Raw genomic sequence first — 20,723 nt, forward strand, 5'->3', positions numbered from 1 at the left:
AGGTTATCGACTACATAGTGGATTCCCAGCATCCAGATAGTCATGTGACCATGTACTTTGGATTTCAATGCCCTTACATGTGTCGGCAGCTTCATCCGTGGTGGCCATGGCCTCCGTGACCGTGACCACCGTGGCCATGACCTCCGTGACCATGTCCTCCATGACCGTGACCACCATGTCCATGACCATGGCCTCCATGTCCGTGACCACCATGTCCTCCATGACCACCGTGTCCGTGACCACCATGACCGTGACCACTAGCCAAACCCAAAACGGCTGCCAGAGCTGGATAAAAAGGACGCACCATTACACTTTTATATAAAGCAGAGAAGAATCTTCTTGGAAAGTGAAGTAAAGCACATTCTAGTGAGATATGTATAACACTGGTTAGCTCTCGACATGACTGATTTTGGTGTTATAACATTCTCAAATCACATGCATACAAGTTCATTCCATTTGACTTTCACTCCTTTTAATTCGAGCAGATGAGACCATTCCAATCGCTAATGCATGATAACGGTATGAGAACACTCACCAAGGCCAAGAAGTGCGGCGAAGTTGGAGAACTGCATACTGTTTGTTATGTCCTTCTGTGGTTAGTGAAAGGAAAAAACTGACAGGTGCCAGTTGTTTCCAACTTATATAGCCAACGATGGCGGAAATGGTAGAAAAATTATATCATAATGATATTATTGCATTAACCTGCTTTGTAACGCTTGTGGTGATGTCACATTGGTTTTAGCTACCCACCAGGCACACCGCAGAGCTCTAAGGAAGCCTATTATTATCCCGCAATCGGTGCATGTGGTGATTTGCTGTCGATTAAATGTTTTCGCTTAAAACAAAGTTCAACCCATTTATCAAATGGTTTAGACTGAGCTCCACTATACTCCCTTACCTTTGCTGGTACAATAAAGATTTTAATTGTCTTTGTAGCACGTAGTCCACAAGATGTACTCACCTAATGAGCACAAAATACACATTCAAAGTAATTTCAGCTAAGCAGACAACACCTAAAAACCGGGGCATATCTGTGTCAGCCCATGTCGAGATCATGGCGGGAGATGAATGCAAAAGTTAAAACGCTTCAGAAAAAAACGTAAAATTGCAAAAAGTGCACTTAATGTGACAATTAATCATCTGCTGAATTATTCTGATTTGCAAAGGTGCGCCGCATCCCCATGGTTGCACACAACATGCTGTTACACCTGTATAAAAGAGAGCGTGCACACAGTTACTTTACATTTTCTGAGGTTTGCATTCATCGGAAACATCAAACATGCATTTTCTGAAAGTCGCAGTGCTCCTTGTAGCAGGTAAGCAGAGCCCCGGGTATCCAGATGTAAATGTAAACTACTTGGCTTGTCTTCTCGCTTGCCTGACAAGTCCACATGATATGTGCGAACTGTCGTTTGACAGTCACTGTCAGTCTGTGCTAGAAACACAATCATGACATTGCATCTAGTCAAAACTTCAACATTTTATTCACATAATAGGAATGAGCTGACGTGCTAAAAGTGTTTTGATCTGTTGTGACTTGAACATATAATGAGCTTTTGTTCTCTTCCCGACAGTTCTTGCTGCAGTGTTTGGAACAAGCATGGCCAAGGGTCATGGTGGTGGTCACGGTCATGGAGGTGGAAAGGGTCATGGTGGTGGCCATGGGGGTAAAGGACATGGAGGACATGGTGGTGGACATGGAGGCAAGGGACACGGAGGCCATGGCGGTGGACATGGGGGCAAAGGGCATGGAGGTGGCCATGGAGGAAAGGGGCACCATGGATAAGCCATGTAGATGGTAGGTACAGCGTCAGATCCCAGACATTTGTAACTTTGTTTTCCGACCAGCTAATTACTACATGTGAGGGAATGTACTCTTTCCCCACATATAGTCCTTTTTAGGACCAAAAAGGTGTTCTCCGCCACTGTCAGTAGGACAAGCCTAAAATCTTTTGCCATTTCTTCATTTCAGAAAGGCCTGTGACAATGAAATTTCTACATGCCATTCCACTGCTGCTGGACAACGGGGAAACAACTGACACAATACATGATGATCTTGTATTTTCTTTGATAAAACCTCCCAATAAAAATACACCCTGTGGTGTTGAATCTAAAAAAGACTTCATTTCTCTATTATTTTTACCTGAGAATCACTAACTTAAAGCGATTTTGCCTCGACCATCAAGGCCTTTAAGTGAGTCCAAATTCTACTGAGACAGTGATCAGGACTGCAGCGTTAATATTGATTCTGACACATCTGTCGCTCTCTTTATCTCTATGTGCCTCTTCCCCTTCTTACTCTTTTTCTGTCTCTCTCTGTCAATCTCTATTTATCCTTAAATCTCTGTCCCCGTCTTCTCTCAGGACACCTTACCAACCAAACAACTTCAGTCTCACACGTGTGTCTGTTGATTATCCCCCTTTAATAAATGTATATGGACAATGGTGTGCAGATGAGATTAAGACAACGTAATAAAATTTCTTGGCTAAGTTTCTGGGCCCGGATTCACTGACTATGTGTTGCACAGGCTATAGATGCGACTCACTCACACATGTGACACGCCCGACACATGTACGAGTAGACAGTAATTGGGACTTGTCATAAGACGCTCGTTTAGCTGATTAAACTGATTACTTCTTCTAACCTAGCATGCTCTGTAGCTGCAGTTAAACATGTTAGCCAACTTGAGCCTTGCTCGTTTTGGGGAGTGGTTTTCATGTCGTGCATGAAACAAGGATGTGTCGTCCCGCTAAATCACAGGCTAAACACTCTTACTGTCACACAAAGAATCATTCTGTAGCTTAGGTAGTTCATGTACATTCACTAGGTGGCATTGTATTTCACCATGCTCTATTGCTGTAACCATTCTAGTATGCAAACAACGTGGCATAACTGGAATCATGATCAAAACAGTATCAAAACCAACTCACTCGTTCACTCACTCACTCACTCTAACACCCAAATAAGAGAAAATATACATCACAAAGTCGAGCGTAACTGTCAGATAGTTTTTATTCTTTCAGGCCGTGACGATACACGAATCACAATCAATACAATAGGTTATCGACTACATAGTGGATTCCCAGCATCCAGATAGTCATGTGACCATGTACTTTGGATTTCAATGCCCTTACATGTGTCGGCAGCTTCATCCGTGGTGGCCATGGCCTCCGTGACCGTGACCACCGTGGCCATGACCTCCGTGACCATGTCCTCCATGACCGTGACCACCATGTCCATGACCATGGCCTCCATGTCCGTGACCACCATGTCCTCCATGACCACCGTGTCCGTGACCACCATGACCGTGACCACTAGCCAAACCCAAAACGGCTGCCAGAGCTGGATAAAAAGGACGCACCATTACACTTTTATATAAAGCAGAGAAGAATCTTCTTGGAAAGTGAAGTAAAGCACATTCTAGTGAGATATGTATAACACTGGTTAGCTCTCGACATGACTGATTTTGGTGTTATAACATTCTCAAATCACATGCATACAAGTTCATTCCATTTGACTTTCACTCCTTTTAATTCGAGCAGATGAGACCATTCCAATCGCTAATGCATGATAACGGTATGAGAACACTCACCAAGGCCAAGAAGTGCGGCGAAGTTGGAGAACTGCATACTGTTTGTTATGTCCTTCTGTGGTTAGTGAAAGGAAAAAACTGACAGGTGCCAGTTGTTTCCAACTTATATAGCCAACGATGGCGGAAATGGTAGAAAAATTATATCATAATGATATTATTGCATTAACCTGCTTTGTAACGCTTGTGGTGATGTCACATTGGTTTTAGCTACCCACCAGGCACACCGCAGAGCTCTAAGGAAGCCTATTATTATCCCGCAATCGGTGCATGTGGTGATTTGCTGTCGATTAAATGTTTTCGCTTAAAACAAAGTTCAACCCATTTATCAAATGGTTTAGACTGAGCTCCACTATACTCCCTTACCTTTGCTGGTACAATAAAGATTTTAATTGTCTTTGTAGCACGTAGTCCACAAGATGTACTCACCTAATGAGCACAAAATACACATTCAAAGTAATTTCAGCTAAGCAGACAACACCTAAAAACCGGGGCATATCTGTGTCAGCCCATGTCGAGATCATGGCGGGAGATGAATGCAAAAGTTAAAACGCTTCAGAAAAAAACGTAAAATTGCAAAAAGTGCACTTAATGTGACAATTAATCATCTGCTGAATTATTCTGATTTGCAAAGGTGCGCCGCATCCCCATGGTTGCACACAACATGCTGTTACACCTGTATAAAAGAGAGCGTGCACACAGTTACTTTACATTTTCTGAGGTTTGCATTCATCGGAAACATCAAACATGCATTTTCTGAAAGTCGCAGTGCTCCTTGTAGCAGGTAAGCAGAGCCCCGGGTATCCAGATGTAAATGTAAACTACTTGGCTTGTCTTCTCGCTTGCCTGACAAGTCCACATGATATGTGCGAACTGTCGTTTGACAGTCACTGTCAGTCTGTGCTAGAAACACAATCATGACATTGCATCTAGTCAAAACTTCAACATTTTATTCACATAATAGGAATGAGCTGACGTGCTAAAAGTGTTTTGATCTGTTGTGACTTGAACATATAATGAGCTTTTGTTCTCTTCCCGACAGTTCTTGCTGCAGTGTTTGGAACAAGCATGGCCAAGGGTCATGGTGGTGGTCACGGTCATGGAGGTGGAAAGGGTCATGGTGGTGGCCATGGGGGTAAAGGACATGGAGGACATGGTGGTGGACATGGAGGCAAGGGACACGGAGGCCATGGCGGTGGACATGGGGGCAAAGGGCATGGAGGTGGCCATGGAGGAAAGGGGCACCATGGATAAGCCATGTAGATGGTAGGTACAGCGTCAGATCCCAGACATTTGTAACTTTGTTTTCCGACCAGCTAATTACTACATGTGAGGGAATGTACTCTTTCCCCACATATAGTCCTTTTTAGGACCAAAAAGGTGTTCTCCGCCACTGTCAGTAGGACAAGCCTAAAATCTTTTGCCATTTCTTCATTTCAGAAAGGCCTGTGACAATGAAATTTCTACATGCCATTCCACTGCTGCTGGACAACGGGGAAACAACTGACACAATACATGATGATCTTGTATTTTCTTTGATAAAACCTCCCAATAAAAATACACCCTGTGGTGTTGAATCTAAAAAAAGACTTCATTTCTCTATTATTTTTACCTGAGAATCACTAACTTAAAGCGATTTTGCCTCGACCATCAAGGCCTTTAAGTGAGTCCAAATTCTACTGAGACAGTGATCAGGACTGCAGCGTTAATATTGATTCTGACACATCTGTCGCTCTCTTTATCTCTATGTGCCTCTTCCCCTTCTTACTCTTTTTCTGTCTCTCTCTGTCAATCTCTATTTATCCTTAAATCTCTGTCCCCGTCTTCTCTCAGGACACCTTACCAACCAAACAACTTCAGTCTCACACGTGTGTCTGTTGATTATCCCACTTTAATAAATGTATATGGACAATGGTGTGCAGATGAGATTAAGACAACGTAATAAAATTTCTTGGCTAAGTTTCTGGGCCCGGATTCACTGACTATGTGTTGCACAGGCTATAGATGCGACTCACTCACACATGTGACACGCCCGACACATGTACGAGTAGACAGTAATTGGGACTTGTCATAAGACGCTCGTTTAGCTGATTAAACTGATTACTTCTTCTAACCTAGCATGCTCTGTAGCTGCAGTTAAACATGTTAGCCAACTTGAGCCTTGCTCGTTTTGGGGAGTGGTTTTCATGTCGTGCATGAAACAAGGATGTGTCGTCCCGCTAAATCACAGGCTAAACACTCTTACTGTCACACAAAGAATCATTCTGTAGCTTAGGTAGTTCATGTACATTCACTAAGTGGCATTGTATTTCACCATGCTCTATTGCTGTAACCATTCTAGTATGCAAACAACGTGGCATAACTGGAATCATGATCAAAACAGTATCAAAACCAACTCACTCGTTCACTCACTCACTCACTCTAACACCCAAATAAGAGAAAATATACATCACAAAGTCGAGCGTAACTGTCAGATAGTTTTTATTCTTTCAGGCCGTGACGATACACGAATCACAATCAATACAATAGGTTATCGACTACATAGTGGATTCCCAGCATCCAGATAGTCATGTGACCATGTACTTTGGATTTCAATGCCCTTACATGTGTCGGCAGCTTCATCCGTGGTGGCCATGGCCTCCGTGACCGTGACCACCGTGGCCATGACCTCCGTGACCATGTCCTCCATGACCGTGACCACCATGTCCATGACCATGGCCTCCATGTCCGTGACCACCATGTCCTCCATGACCACCGTGTCCGTGACCACTATGACCGTGACCACTAGCCAAACCCAAAACGGCTGCCAGAGCTGGATAAAAAGGACGCACCATTACACTTTTATATAAAGCAGAGAAGAATCTTCTTGGAAAGTGAAGTAAAGCACATTCTAGTGAGATATGTATAACACTGGTTAGCTCTCGACATGACTGATTTTGGTGTTATAACATTCTCAAATCACATGCATACAAGTTCATTCCATTTGACTTTCACTCCTTTTAATTCGAGCAGATGAGACCATTCCAATCGCTAATGCATGATAACGGTATGAGAACACTCACCAAGGCCAAGAAGTGCGGCGAAGTTGGAGAACTGCATACTGTTTGTTATGTCCTTCTGTGGTTAGTGAAAGGAAAAAACTGACAGGTGCCAGTTGTTTCCAACTTATATAGCCAACGATGGCGGAAATGGTAGAAAAATTATATCATAATGATATTATTGCATTAACCTGCTTTGTAACGCTTGTGGTGATGTCACATTGGTTTTAGCTACCCACCAGGCACACCGCAGAGCTCTAAGGAAGCCTATTATTATCCCGCAATCGGTGCATGTGGTGATTTGCTGTCGATTAAATGTTTTCGCTTAAAACAAAGTTCAACCCATTTATCAAATGGTTTAGACTGAGCTCCACTATACTCCCTTACCTTTGCTGGTACAATAAAGATTTTAATTGTCTTTGTAGCACGTAGTCCACAAGATGTACTCACCTAATGAGCACAAAATACACATTCAAAGTAATTTCAGCTAAGCAGACAACACCTAAAAACCGGGGCATATCTGTGTCAGCCCATGTCGAGATCATGGCGGGAGATGAATGCAAAAGTTAAAACGCTTCAGAAAAAAACGTAAAATTGCAAAAAGTGCACTTAATGTGACAATTAATCATCTGCTGAATTATTCTGATTTGCAAAGGTGCGCCGCATCCCCATGGTTGCACACAACATGCTGTTACACCTGTATAAAAGAGAGCGTGCACACAGTTACTTTACATTTTCTGAGGTTTGCATTCATCGGAAACATCAAACATGCATTTTCTGAAAGTCGCAGTGCTCCTTGTAGCAGGTAAGCAGAGCCCCGGGTATCCAGATGTAAATGTAAACTACTTGGCTTGTCTTCTCGCTTGCCTGACAAGTCCACATGATATGTGCGAACTGTCGTTTGACAGTCACTGTCAGTCTGTGCTAGAAACACAATCATGACATTGCATCTAGTCAAAACTTCAACATTTTATTCACATAATAGGAATGAGCTGACGTGCTAAAAGTGTTTTGATCTGTTGTGACTTGAACATATAATGAGCTTTTGTTCTCTTCCCGACAGTTCTTGCTGCAGTGTTTGGAACAAGCATGGCCAAGGGTCATGGTGGTGGTCACGGTCATGGAGGTGGAAAGGGTCATGGTGGTGGCCATGGGGGTAAAGGACATGGAGGACATGGTGGTGGACATGGAGGCAAGGGACACGGAGGCCATGGCGGTGGACATGGGGGCAAAGGGCATGGAGGTGGCCATGGAGGAAAGGGGCACCATGGATAAGCCATGTAGATGGTAGGTACAGCGTCAGATCCCAGACATTTGTAACTTTGTTTTCCGACCAGCTAATTACTACATGTGAGGGAATGTACTCTTTCCCCACATATAGTCCTTTTTAGGACCAAAAAGGTGTTCTCCGCCACTGTCAGTAGGACAAGCCTAAAATCTTTTGCCATTTCTTCATTTCAGAAAGGCCTGTGACAATGAAATTTCTACATGCCATTCCACTGCTGCTGGACAACGGGGAAACAACTGACACAATACATGATGATCTTGTATTTTCTTTGATAAAACCTCCCAATAAAAACACACCCTGTGGTGTTGAATCTAAAAAAGACTTCATTTCTCTATTATTTTTACCTGAGAATCACTAACTTAAAGCGATTTTGCCTCGACCATCAAGGCCTTTAAGTGAGTCCAAATTCTACTGAGACAGTGATCAGGACTGCAGCGTTAATATTGATTCTGACACATCTGTCGCTCTCTTTATCTCTATGTGAATCTCCCCCTTCTTACTCTTTTTCTGTCTCTCTCTGTCAATCTCTATTTATCCTTAAATCTCTGTCCCCGTCTTCTCTCAGGACACCTTACCAACCAAACAACTTCAGTCTCACACGTGTGTCTGTTGATTATCCCACTTTAATAAATGTATATGGACAATGGTGTGCAGATGAGATTAAGACAACGTAATAAAATTTCTTGGCTAAGTTTCTGGGCCCGGATTCACTGACTATGTGTTGCACAGGCTATAGATGCGACTCACTCACACATGTGACACGCCCGACACATGTACGAGTAGACAGTAATTGGGACTTGTCATAAGACGCTCGTTTAGCTGATTAAACTGATTACTTCTTCTAACCTAGCATGCTCTGTAGCTGCAGTTAAACATGTTAGCCAACTTGAGCCTTGCTCGTTTTGGGGAGTGGTTTTCATGTCGTGCATGAAACAAGGATGTGTCGTCCCGCTAAATCACAGGCTAAACACTCTTACTGTCACACAAAGAATCATTCTGTAGCTTAGGTAGTTCATGTACATTCACTAAGTGGCATTGTATTTCACCATGCTCTATTGCTGTAACCATTCTAGTATGCAAACAACGTGGCATAACTGGAATCATGATCAAAACAGTATCAAAACCAACTCACTCGTTCACTCACTCACTCACTCTAACACCCAAATAAGAGAAAATATACATCACAAAGTCGAGCGTAACTGTCAGATAGTTTTTATTCTTTCAGGCCGTGACGATACACGAATCACAATCAATACAATAGGTTATCGACTACATAGTGGATTCCCAGCATCCAGATAGTCATGTGACCATGTACTTTGGATTTCAATGCCCTTACATGTGTCGGCAGCTTCATCCGTGGTGGCCATGGCCTCCGTGACCGTGACCACCGTGGCCATGACCTCCGTGACCATGTCCTCCATGACCGTGACCACCATGTCCATGACCATGGCCTCCATGTCCGTGACCACCATGTCCTCCATGACCACCGTGTCCGTGACCACCATGACCGTGACCACTAGCCAAACCCAAAACGGCTGCCAGAGCTGGATAAAAAGGACGCACCATTACACTTTTATATAAAGCAGAGAAGAATCTTCTTGGAAAGTGAAGTAAAGCACATTCTAGTGAGATATGTATAACACTGGTTAGCTCTCGACATGACTGATTTTGGTGTTATAACATTCTCAAATCACATGCATACAAGTTCATTCCATTTGACTTTCACTCCTTTTAATTCGAGCAGATGAGACCATTCCAATCGCTAATGCATGATAACGGTATGAGAACACTCACCAAGGCCAAGAAGTGCGGCGAAGTTGGAGAACTGCATACTGTTTGTTATGTCCTTCTGTGGTTAGTGAAAGGAAAAAACTGACAGGTGCCAGTTGTTTCCAACTTATATAGCCAACGGTGGCGGAAATGGTAGAAAAATTATATCATAATGATATTATTGCATTAACCTGCTTTGTAACGCTTGTGGTGATGTCACATTGGTTTTAGCTACCCACCAGGCACACCGCAGAGCTCTAAGGAAGCCTATTATTATCCCGCAATCGGTGCATGTGGTGATTTGCTGTCGATTAAATGTTTTCGCTTAAAACAAAGTTCAACCCATTTATCAAATGGTTTAGACTGAGCTCCACTATACTCCCTTACCTTTGCTGGTACAATAAAGATTTTAATTGTCTTTGTAGCACGTAGTCCACAAGATGTACTCACCTAATGAGCACAAAATACACATTCAAAGTAATTTCAGCTAAGCAGACAACACCTAAAAACCGGGGCATATCTGTGTCAGCCCATGTCGAGATCATGGCGGGAGATGAATGCAAAAGTTAAAACGCTTCAGAAAAAAACGTAAAATTGCAAAAAGTGCACTTAATGTGACAATTAATCATCTGCTGAATTATTCTGATTTGCAAAGGTGCGCCGCATCCCCATGGTTGCACACAACATGCTGTTACACCTGTATAAAAGAGAGCGTGCACACAGTTACTTTACATTTTCTGAGGTTTGCATTCATCGGAAACATCAAACATGCATTTTCTGAAAGTCGCAGTGCTCCTTGTAGCAGGTAAGCAGAGCCCCGGGTATCCAGATGTAAATGTAAACTACTTGGCTTGTCTTCTCGCTTGCCTGACAAGTCCACATGATATGTGCGAACTGTCGTTTGACAGTCACTGTCAGTCTGTGCTAGAAACACAATCATGACATTGCATCTAGTCAAAACTTCAACATTTTATTCACATAATAGGAATGAGCTGACGTGCTAAAAGTGTTTTGATCTGTTGTGACTTGAACATATAATGAGCTTTTGTTCTCTTCCCGACAGTTCTTGCTGCAGTGTTTGGAACAAGCATGGCCAAGGGTCATGGTGGTGGTCACGGTCATGGAGGTGGAAAGGGTCATGGTGGTGGCCATGGGGGTAAAGGACATGGAGGACATGGTGGTGGACATGGAGGCAAGGGACACGGAGGCCATGGCGGTGGACATGGGGGCAAAGGGCATGGAGGTGGCCATGGAGGAAAGGGGCACCATGGATAAGCCATGTAGATGGTAGGTACAGCGTCAGATCCCAGACATTTGTAACTTTGTTTTCCGACCAGCTAATTACTACATGTGAGGGAATGTACTCTTTCCCCACATATAGTCCTTTTTAGGACCAAAAAGGTGTTCTCCGCCACTGTCAGTAGGACAAGCCTAAAATCTTTTGCCATTTCTTCATTTCAGAAAGGCCTGTGACAATGAAATTTCTACATGCCATTCCACTGCTGCTGGACAACGGGGAAACAACTGACACAATACATGATGATCTTGTATTTTCTTTGATAAAACCTCCCAATAAAAACACACCCTGTGGTGTTGAATCTAAAAAAGACTTCATTTCTCTATTATTTTTACCTGAGAATCACTAACTTAAAGCGATTTTGCCTCGACCATCAAGGCCTTTAAGTGAGTCCAAATTCTACTGAGACAGTGATCAGGACTGCAGCGTTAATATTGATTCTGACACATCTGTCGCTCTCTTTATCTCTATGTGAATCTCCCCCTTCTTACTCTTTTTCTGTCTCTCTCTGTCAATCTCTATTTATCCTTAAATCTCTGTCCCCGTCTTCTCTCAGGACACCTTACCAACCAAACAACTTCAGTCTCACACGTGTGTCTGTTGATTATCCCACTTTAATAAATGTATATGGACAATGGTGTGCAGATGAGATTAAGACAACGTAATAAAATTTCTTGGCTAAGTTTCTGGGCCCGGATTCACTGACTATGTGTTGCACAGGCTATAGATGCGACTCACTCACACATGTGACACGCCCGACACATGTACGAGTAGACAGTAATTGGGACTTGTCATAAGACGCTCGTTTAGCTGATTAAACTGATTACTTCTTCTAACCTAGCATGCTCTGTAGCTGCAGTTAAACATGTTAGCCAACTTGAGCCTTGCTCGTTTTGGGGAGTGGTTTTCATGTCGTGCATGAAACAAGGATGTGTCGTCCCGCTAAATCACAGGCTAAACACTCTTACTGTCACACAAAGAATCATTCTGTAGCTTAGGTAGTTCATGTACATTCACTAAGTGGCATTGTATTTCACCATGCTCTATTGCTGTAACCATTCTAGTATGCAAACAACGTGGCATAACTGGAATCATGATCAAAACAGTATCAAAACCAACTCACTCGTTCACTCACTCACTCACTCTAACACCCAAATAAGAGAAAATATACATCACAAAGTCGAGCGTAACTGTCAGATAGTTTTTATTCTTTCAGGCCGTGACGATACACGAATCACAATCAATACAATAGGTTATCGACTACATAGTGGATTCCCAGCATCCAGATAGTCATGTGACCATGTACTTTGGATTTCAATGCCCTTACATGTGTCGGCAGCTTCATCCGTGGTGGCCATGGCCTCCGTGACCGTGACCACCGTGGCCATGACCTCCGTGACCATGTCCTCCATGACCGTGACCACCATGTCCATGACCATGGCCTCCATGTCCGTGACCACCATGTCCTCCATGACCACCGTGTCCGTGACCACTATGACCGTGACCACTAGCCAAACCCAAAACGGCTGCCAGAGCTGGATAAAAAGGACGCACCATTACACTTTTATATAAAGCAGAGAAGAATCTTCTTGGAAAGTGAAGTAAAGCACATTCTAGTGAGATATGTATAACACTGGTTAGCTCTCGACATGACTGATTTTGGTGTTATAACATTCTCAAATCACATGCATACAAGTTCATTCCATTTGACTTTCACTCCTTTTAATTCGAGCAGATGAGACCATTCCAATCGCTAATGCATGATAACGGTATGAGAACACTCACCAAGGCCAAGAAGTGCGGCGAAGTTGGAGAACTGCATACTGTTTGTTATGTCCTTCTGTGGTTAGTGAAAGGAAAAAACTGACAGGTGCCAGTTGTTTCCAACTTATATAGCCAACGGTGGCGGAAATGGTAGAAAAATTATATCATAATGATATTATTGCATTAACCTGCTTTGTAACGCTTGTGGTGATGTCACATTGGTTTTAGCTACCCACCAGGCACACCGCAGAGCTCTAAGGAAGCCTATTATTATCCCGCAATCGGTGCATGTGGTGATTTGCTGTCGATTAAATGTTTTCGCTTAAAACAAAGTTCAACCCATTTATCAAATGGTTTAGACTGAGCTCCACTATACTCCCTTACCTTTGCTGGTACAATAAAGATTTTAATTGTCTTTGTAGCACGTAGTCCACAAGATGTACTCACCTAATGAGCACAAAATACACATTCAAAGTAATTTCAGCTAAGCAGACAACACCTAAAAACCGGGGCATATCTGTGTCAGCCCATGTCGAGATCATGGCGGGAGATGAATGCAAAAGTTAAAACGCTTCAGAAAAAAACGTAAAATTGCAAAAAGTGCACTTAATGTGACAATTAATCATCTGCTGAATTATTCTGATTTGCAAAGGTGCGCCGCATCCCCATGGTTGCACACAACATGCTGTTACACCTGTATAAAAGAGAGAGTGCACACAGTTACTTTACATTTTCTGAGGTTTGCATTCATCGGAAACATCAAACATGCATTTTCTGAAAGTCGCAGTGCTCCTTGTAGCAGGTAAGCAGAGCCCCGGGTATCCAGATGTAAATGTAAACTACTTGGCTTGTCTTCTCGCTTGCCTGACAAGTCCACATGATATGTGCGAACTGTCGTTTGACAGTCACTGTCAGTCTGTGCTAGAAACACAATCATGACATTGCATCTAGTCAAAACTTCAACATTTTATTCACATAATAGGAATGAGCTGACGTGCTAAAAGTGTTTTGATCTGTTGTGACTTGAACATATAATGAGCTTTTGTTCTCTTCCCGACAGTTCTTGCTGCAGTGTTTGGAACAAGCATGGCCAAGGGTCATGGTGGTGGTCACGGTCATGGAGGTGGAAAGGGTCATGGTGGTGGCCATGGGGGTAAAGGACATGGAGGACATGGTGGTGGACATGGAGGCAAGGGACACGGAGGCCATGGCGGTGGACATGGGGGCAAAGGGCATGGAGGTGGCCATGGAGGAAAGGGGCACCATGGATAAGCCATGTAGATGGTAGGTACAGCGTCAGATCCCAGACATTTGTAACTTTGTTTTCCGACCAGCTAATTACTACATGTGAGGGAATGTACTCTTTCCCCACATATAGTCCTTTTTAGGACCAAAAAGGTGTTCTCCGCCACTGTCAGTAGGACAAGCCTAAAATCTTTTGCCATTTCTTCATTTCAGAAAGGCCTGTGACAATGAAATTTCTACATGCCATTCCACTGCTGCTGGACAACGGGGAAACAACTGACACAATACATGATGATCTTGTATTTTCTTTGATAAAACCTCCCAATAAAAACACACCCTGTGGTGTTGAATCTAAAAAAGACTTCATTTCTCTATTATTTTTACCTGAGAATCACTAACTTAAAGCGATTTTGCCTCGACCATCAAGGCCTTTAAGTGAGTCCAAATTCTACTGAGACAGTGATCAGGACTGCAGCGTTAATATTGATTCTGACACATCTGTCGCTCTCTTTATCTCTATGTGCCTCTTCCCCTTCTTACTCTTTTTCTGTCTCTCTCTGTCAATCTCTATTTATCCTTAAATCTCTGTCCCCGTCTTCTCTCAGGACACCTTACCAACCAAACAACTTCAGTCTCACACGTGTGTCTGTTGATTATCCCACTTTAATAAATGTATATGGACAATGGTGTGCAGATGAGATTAAGACAACGTAATAAAATTTCTTGGCTAAGTTTCTGGGCCCGGATTCACTGACTATGTGTTGCACAGGCTATAGATGCGACTCACTCACACATGTGACACGCCCGACACATGTACGAGTAGACAGTAATTGGGACTTGTCATAAGACGCTCGTTTAGCTGATTAAACTGATTACTTCTTCTAACCTAGCATGCTCTGTAGCTGCAGTTAAACATGTTAGCCAACTTGAGCCTTGCTCGTTTTGGGGAGTGGTTTTCATGTCGTGCATGAAACAAGGATGTGTCGTCCCGCTAAATCACAGGCTAAACACTCTTACTGTCACACAAAGAATCATTCTGTAGCTTAGGTAGTTCATGTACATTCACTAAGTGGCATTGTATTTCACCATGCTCTATTGCTGTAACCATTCTAGTATGCAAACAACGTGGCATAACTGGAATCATGATCAAAACAGTATCAAAACCAACTCACTCGTTCACTCACTCACTCACTCTAACACCCAAATAAGAGAAAATATACATCACAAAGTCGAGCGTAACTGTCAGATAGTTTTTATTCTTTCAGGCCGTGACGATACACGAATCACAATCAATACAATAGGTTATCGACTACATAGTGGATTCCCAGCATCCAGATAGTCATGTGACCATGTACTTTGGATTTCAATGCCCTTACATGTGTCGGCAGCTTCATCCGTGGTGGCCATGGCCTCCGTGACCGTGACCACCGTGGCCATGACCTCCGTGACCATGTCCTCCATGACCGTGACCACCATGTCCATGACCATGGCCTCCATGTCCGTGACCACCATGTCCTCCATGACCACCGTGTCCGTGACCACCATGACCGTGACCACTAGCCAAACCCAAAACGGCTGCCAGAGCTGGATAAAAAGGACGCACCATTACACTTTTATATAAAGCAGAGAAGAATCTTCTTGGAAAGTGAAGTAAAGCACATTCTAGTGAGATATGTATAACACTGGTTAGCTCTCGACATGACTGATTTTGGTGTTATAACATTCTCAAATCACATGCATACAAGTTCATTCCATTTGACTTTCACTCCTTTTAATTCGAGCAGATGAGACCATTCCAATCGCTAATGCATGATAACGGTATGAGAACACTCACCAAGGCCAAAAAGTGCGGCGAAGTTGGAGAACTGCATACTGTTTGTTATGTCCTTCTGTGGTTAGTGAAAGGAAAAAACTGACAGGTGCCAGTTGTTTCCAACTTATATAGCCAACGATGGCGGAAATGGTAGAAAAATGATATCATAATGATATTATTGCATTAACCTGCTTTGTAACGCTTGTGGTGATGTCACATTGGTTTTAGCTACCCACCAGGCACACCGCAGAGCTCTAAGGAAGCCTATTATTATCCCGCAATCGGTGCATGTGGTGATTTGCTGTCGATTAAATGTTTTCGCTTAAAACAAAGTTCAACCCATTTATCAAATGGTTTAGACTGAGCTCCACTATACTCCCTTACCTTTGCTGGTACAATAAAGATTTTAATTGTCTTTGTAGCACGTAGTCCACAAGATGTACTCACCTAATGAGCACAAAATACACATTCAAAGTAATTTCAGCTAAGCAGACAACACCTAAAAACCGGGGCATATCTGTGTCAGCCCATGTCGAGATCATGGCGGGAGATGAATGCAAAAGTTAAAACGCTTCAGAAAAAAACGTAAAATTGCAAAAAGTGCACTTAATGTGACAATTAATCATCTGCTGAATTATTCTGATTTGCAAAGGTGCGCCGCATCCCCATGGTTGCACACAACATGCTGTTACACCTGTATAAAAGAGAGCGTGCACACAGTTACTTTACATTTTCTGAGGTTTGCATTCATCGGAAACATCAAACATGCATTTTCTGAAAGTCGCAGTGCTCCTTGTAGCAGGTAAGCAGAGCCCCGGGTATCCAGATGTAAATGTAAACTACTTGGCTTGTCTTCTCGCTTGCCTGACAAGTCCACATGATATGTGCGAACTGTCGTTTGACAGTCACTGTCAGTCTGTGCTAGAAACACAATCATGACATTGCATCTAGTCAAAACTTCAACATTTTATTCACATAATAGGAATGAGCTGACGTGCTAAAAGTGTTTTGATCTGTTGTGACTTGAACATATAATGAGCTTTTGTTCTCTTCCCGACAGTTCTTGCTGCAGTGTTTGGAACAAGCATGGCCAAGGGTCATGGTGGTGGTCACGGTCATGGAGGTGGAAAGGGTCATGGTGGTGGCCATGGGGGTAAAGGACATGGAGGACATGGTGGTGGACATGGAGGCAAGGGACACGGAGGCCATGGCGGTGGACATGGGGGCAAAGGGCATGGAGGTGGCCATGGAGGAAAGGGGCACCATGGATAAGCCATGTAGATGGTAGGTACAGCGTCAGATCCCAGACATTTGTAACTTTGTTTTCCGACCAGCTAATTACTACATGTGATGGAATGTACTCTTTCCCCACATATAGTCCTTTTTAGGACCAAAAAGGTGTTCTCCGCCACTGTCAGTAGGACAAGCCTAAAATCTTTTGCCATTTCTTCATTTCAGAAAGGCCTGTGACAATGAAACTTCTACATGCCATTCCACTGCTGCTGGACAACGGGGAAACAACTGACACAATACATGATGATCTTGTATTTTCTTTGATAAAACCTCCCAATAAAAATACACCCTGTGGTGTTGAATCTAAAAAAGACTTCATTTCTCTATTATTTTTACCTGAGAAGCACTAACTTAAAGCGATTTTGCCTCGACCATCAAGGCCTTTAAGTGAGTCCAAATTCTACTGAGACAGTGATCAGGACTGCAGCGTTAATATTGATTCTGACACATCTGTCGCTCTCTTTATCTCTATGTGCCTCTTCCCCGTCTTACTCTTTTTCTGTCTCTCTCTGTCAATCTCTATTTATCCTTAAATCTCTGTCCCCGTCTTCTCTCAGGACACCTTACCAACCAAACAACTTCAGTCTCACACGTGTGTCTGTTGATTATCCCACTTTAATAAATGTATATGGACAATGGTGTGCAGATGAGATTAAGACAACGTAATAAAATTTCTTGGCTAAGTTTCTGGGCCCGGATTCACTGACTATGTGTTGCACAGGCTATAGATGCGACTCACTCACACATGTGACACGCCCGACACATGTACGAGTAGACAGTAATTGGGACTTGTCATAAGACGCTCGTTTAGCTGATTAAACTGATTACTTCTTCTAACCTAGCATGCTCTGTAGCTGCAGTTAAACATGTTAGCCAACTTGAGCCTTGCTCGTTTTGGGGAGTGGTTTTCATGTCGTGCATGAAACAAGGATGTGTCGTCCCGCTAAATCACAGGCTAAACACTCTTACTGTCACACAAAGAATCATTCTGTAGCTTAGGTAGTTCATGTACATTCACTAAGTGGCATTGTATTTCACCATGCTCTATTGCTGTAACCATTCTAGTATGCAAACAACGTGGCATAACTGGAATCATGATCAAAACAGTATCAAAACCAACTCACTCGTTCACTCACTCACTCACTCTAACACCCAAATAAGAGAAAATATACATCACAAAGTCGAGCGTAACTGTCAGATAGTTTTTATTCTTTCAGGCCGTGACGATACACGAATCACAATCAATACAATAGGTTATCGACTACATAGTGGATTCCCAGCATCCAGATAGTCATGTGACCATGTACTTTGGATTTCAATGCCCTTACATGTGTCGGCAGCTTCATCCGTGGTGGCCATGGCCTCCGTGACCGTGACCACCGTGGCCATGACCTCCGTGACCATGTCCTCCATGACCGTGACCACCATGTCCATGACCATGGCCTCCATGTCCGTGACCACCATGTCCTCCATGACCACCGTGTCCGTGACCACCATGACCGTGACCACTAGCCAAACCCAAAACGGCTGCCAGAGCTGGATAAAAAGGACGCACCATTACACTTTTATATAAAGCAGAGAAGAATCTTCTTGGAAAGTGAAGTAAAGCACATTCTAGTGAGATATGTATAACACTGGTTAGCTCTCGACATGACTGATTTTGGTGTTATAACATTCTCAAATCACATGCATACAAGTTCATTCCATTTGACTTTCACTCCTTTTAATTCGAGCAGATGAGACCATTCCAATCGCTAATGCATGATAACGGTATGAGAACACTCACCAAGGCCAAGAAGTGCGGCGAAGTTGGAGAACTGCATACTGTTTGTTATGTCCTTCTGTGGTTAGTGAAAGGAAAAAACTGACAGGTGCCAGTTGTTTCCAACTTATATAGCCAACGATGGCGGAAATGGTAGAAAAATTATATCATAATGATATTATTGCATTAACCTGCTTTGTAACGCTTGTGGTGATGTCACATTGGTTTTAGCTACCCACCAGGCACACCGCAGAGCTCTAAGGAAGCCTATTATTATCCCACAATCGGTGCATGTGGTGATTTGCTGTCGATTAAATGTTTTCGCTTAAAACAAAGTTCAACCCATTTATCAAATGGTTTAGACTGAGCTCCACTATACTCCCTTACCTTTGCTGGTACAATAAAGATTTTAATTGTCTTTGTAGCACGTAGTCCACAAGATGTACTCACCTAATGAGCACAAAATACACATTCAAAGTAATTTCAGCTAAGCAGACAACACCTAAAAACCCGGGGCATATCTGTGTCAGCCCATGTCGAGATCATGGCGGGAGATGAATCCAAAGTTAAAACGCTTCAGAAAAAAACGTAAAATTGCAAAAAGTGCACTTAATGTGACAATTAATCATCTGCTGAAGTATTCTGATTTGCAAAGGTGCGCCGCATCCCCATGGTTGCACACAACATGCTGTTACACCTGTATAAAAGAGAGCGTGCACACAGTTACTTTACATTTTCTGAGGTTTGCATTCATCGGAAACATCAAACATGCATTTTCTGAAAGTCGCAGTGCTCCTTGTAGCAGGTAAGCAGAGCCCCGGGTATCCAGATGTAAATGTAAACTACTTGGCTTGTCTTCTCGCTTGCCTGACAAGTCCACATGATATGTGCGAACTGTCGTTTGACAGTCACTGTCAGTCTGTGCTAGAAACACAATCATGACATTGCATCTAGTCAAAACTTCAACATTTTATTCACATAATAGGAATGAGCTGACGTGCTAAAAGTGTTTTGATCTGTTGTGACTTGAACATATAATGAGCTTTTGTTCTCTTCCCGACAGTTTTTGCTGCAGTGTTTGGAACAAGCATGGCCAAGGGTCATGGTGGTGGTCACGGTCATGGAGGTGGAAAGGGTCATGGTGGTGGCCATGGGGGTAAAGGACATGGAGGACATGGTGGTGGACATGGAGGCAAGGGACACGGAGGCCATGGCGGTGGACATGGGGGCAAAGGGCATGGAGGTGGCCATGGAGGAAAGGGGCACCATGGATAAACCATGTAGATGGTAGGTACAGCGTCAGATCCCAGACATTTGTAACTTTGTTTTCCGACCAGCTAATTACTACATGTGAGGGAATGTACTCTTTCCCCACATATAGTCCTTTTTAGGACCAAAAAGGTGTTCTCCGCCACTGTCAGTAGGACAAGCCTAAAATCTTTTGCCATTTCTTCATTTCAGAAAGGCCTGTGACAATGAAACTTCTACATGCCATTCCACTGCTGCTGGACAACGGGGAAACAACTGACACAATACATGATGATCTTGTATTTTCTTTGATAAAACCTCCCAATAAAAATACACCCTGTGGTGTTGAATCTAAAAAAGACTTCATTTCTCTATTATTTTTACCTGAGAAGCACTAACTTAAAACGATTTTGCCTCGACCATCAAGGCCTTTAAGTGAGTCCAAATTCTACTGAGACAGTGATCAGGACTGCAGCCTTATTCTCGATTCTGACACATCTGTCGCTCTCTTTATCTCTATGTGCCTCTTCCCCTTCTTACTCTTTTTCTGTCTCTCTCTGTCAATCTCTATTTATCCTTAAATTTCTGTCCCCGTCTTCTCTCAGGACACCTTAC

The 20,723-nt window shown here is 43.1% G+C and overlaps 1 protein-coding gene across 1 annotated transcript in view; it reads left to right on the forward strand.

The window, feature by feature from the left end:
* The window catches only part of LOC137267802 (platelet binding protein GspB-like), a 78,994-nt gene that overhangs the window by 45,111 nt on the left and 13,160 nt on the right, over positions 1-20,723 (forward strand). The window contains exons 31-44 of the mRNA XM_067802240.1: positions 90-250; positions 1,575-1,791; positions 3,148-3,308; positions 4,633-4,849; positions 6,207-6,352; positions 7,692-7,908; positions 9,265-9,425; positions 10,750-10,966; positions 12,323-12,468; positions 13,808-14,024; positions 15,381-15,541; positions 16,866-17,082; positions 18,439-18,599; positions 19,924-20,140. Coding sequence (XP_067658341.1) covers positions 90-250; positions 1,575-1,791; positions 3,148-3,308; positions 4,633-4,849; positions 6,207-6,352; positions 7,692-7,908; positions 9,265-9,425; positions 10,750-10,966; positions 12,323-12,468; positions 13,808-14,024; positions 15,381-15,541; positions 16,866-17,082; positions 18,439-18,599; positions 19,924-20,140 — 2,616 coding nt within the window. The remainder of the gene's footprint in view (positions 1-89; positions 251-1,574; positions 1,792-3,147; positions 3,309-4,632; positions 4,850-6,206; positions 6,353-7,691; positions 7,909-9,264; positions 9,426-10,749; positions 10,967-12,322; positions 12,469-13,807; positions 14,025-15,380; positions 15,542-16,865; positions 17,083-18,438; positions 18,600-19,923; positions 20,141-20,723) is intronic.

This window comes from Haliotis asinina, chromosome 16, assembly GCF_037392515.1.
Source record: "Haliotis asinina isolate JCU_RB_2024 chromosome 16, JCU_Hal_asi_v2, whole genome shotgun sequence".
NCBI lineage: Eukaryota > Metazoa > Mollusca > Gastropoda > Lepetellida > Haliotidae > Haliotis > Haliotis asinina.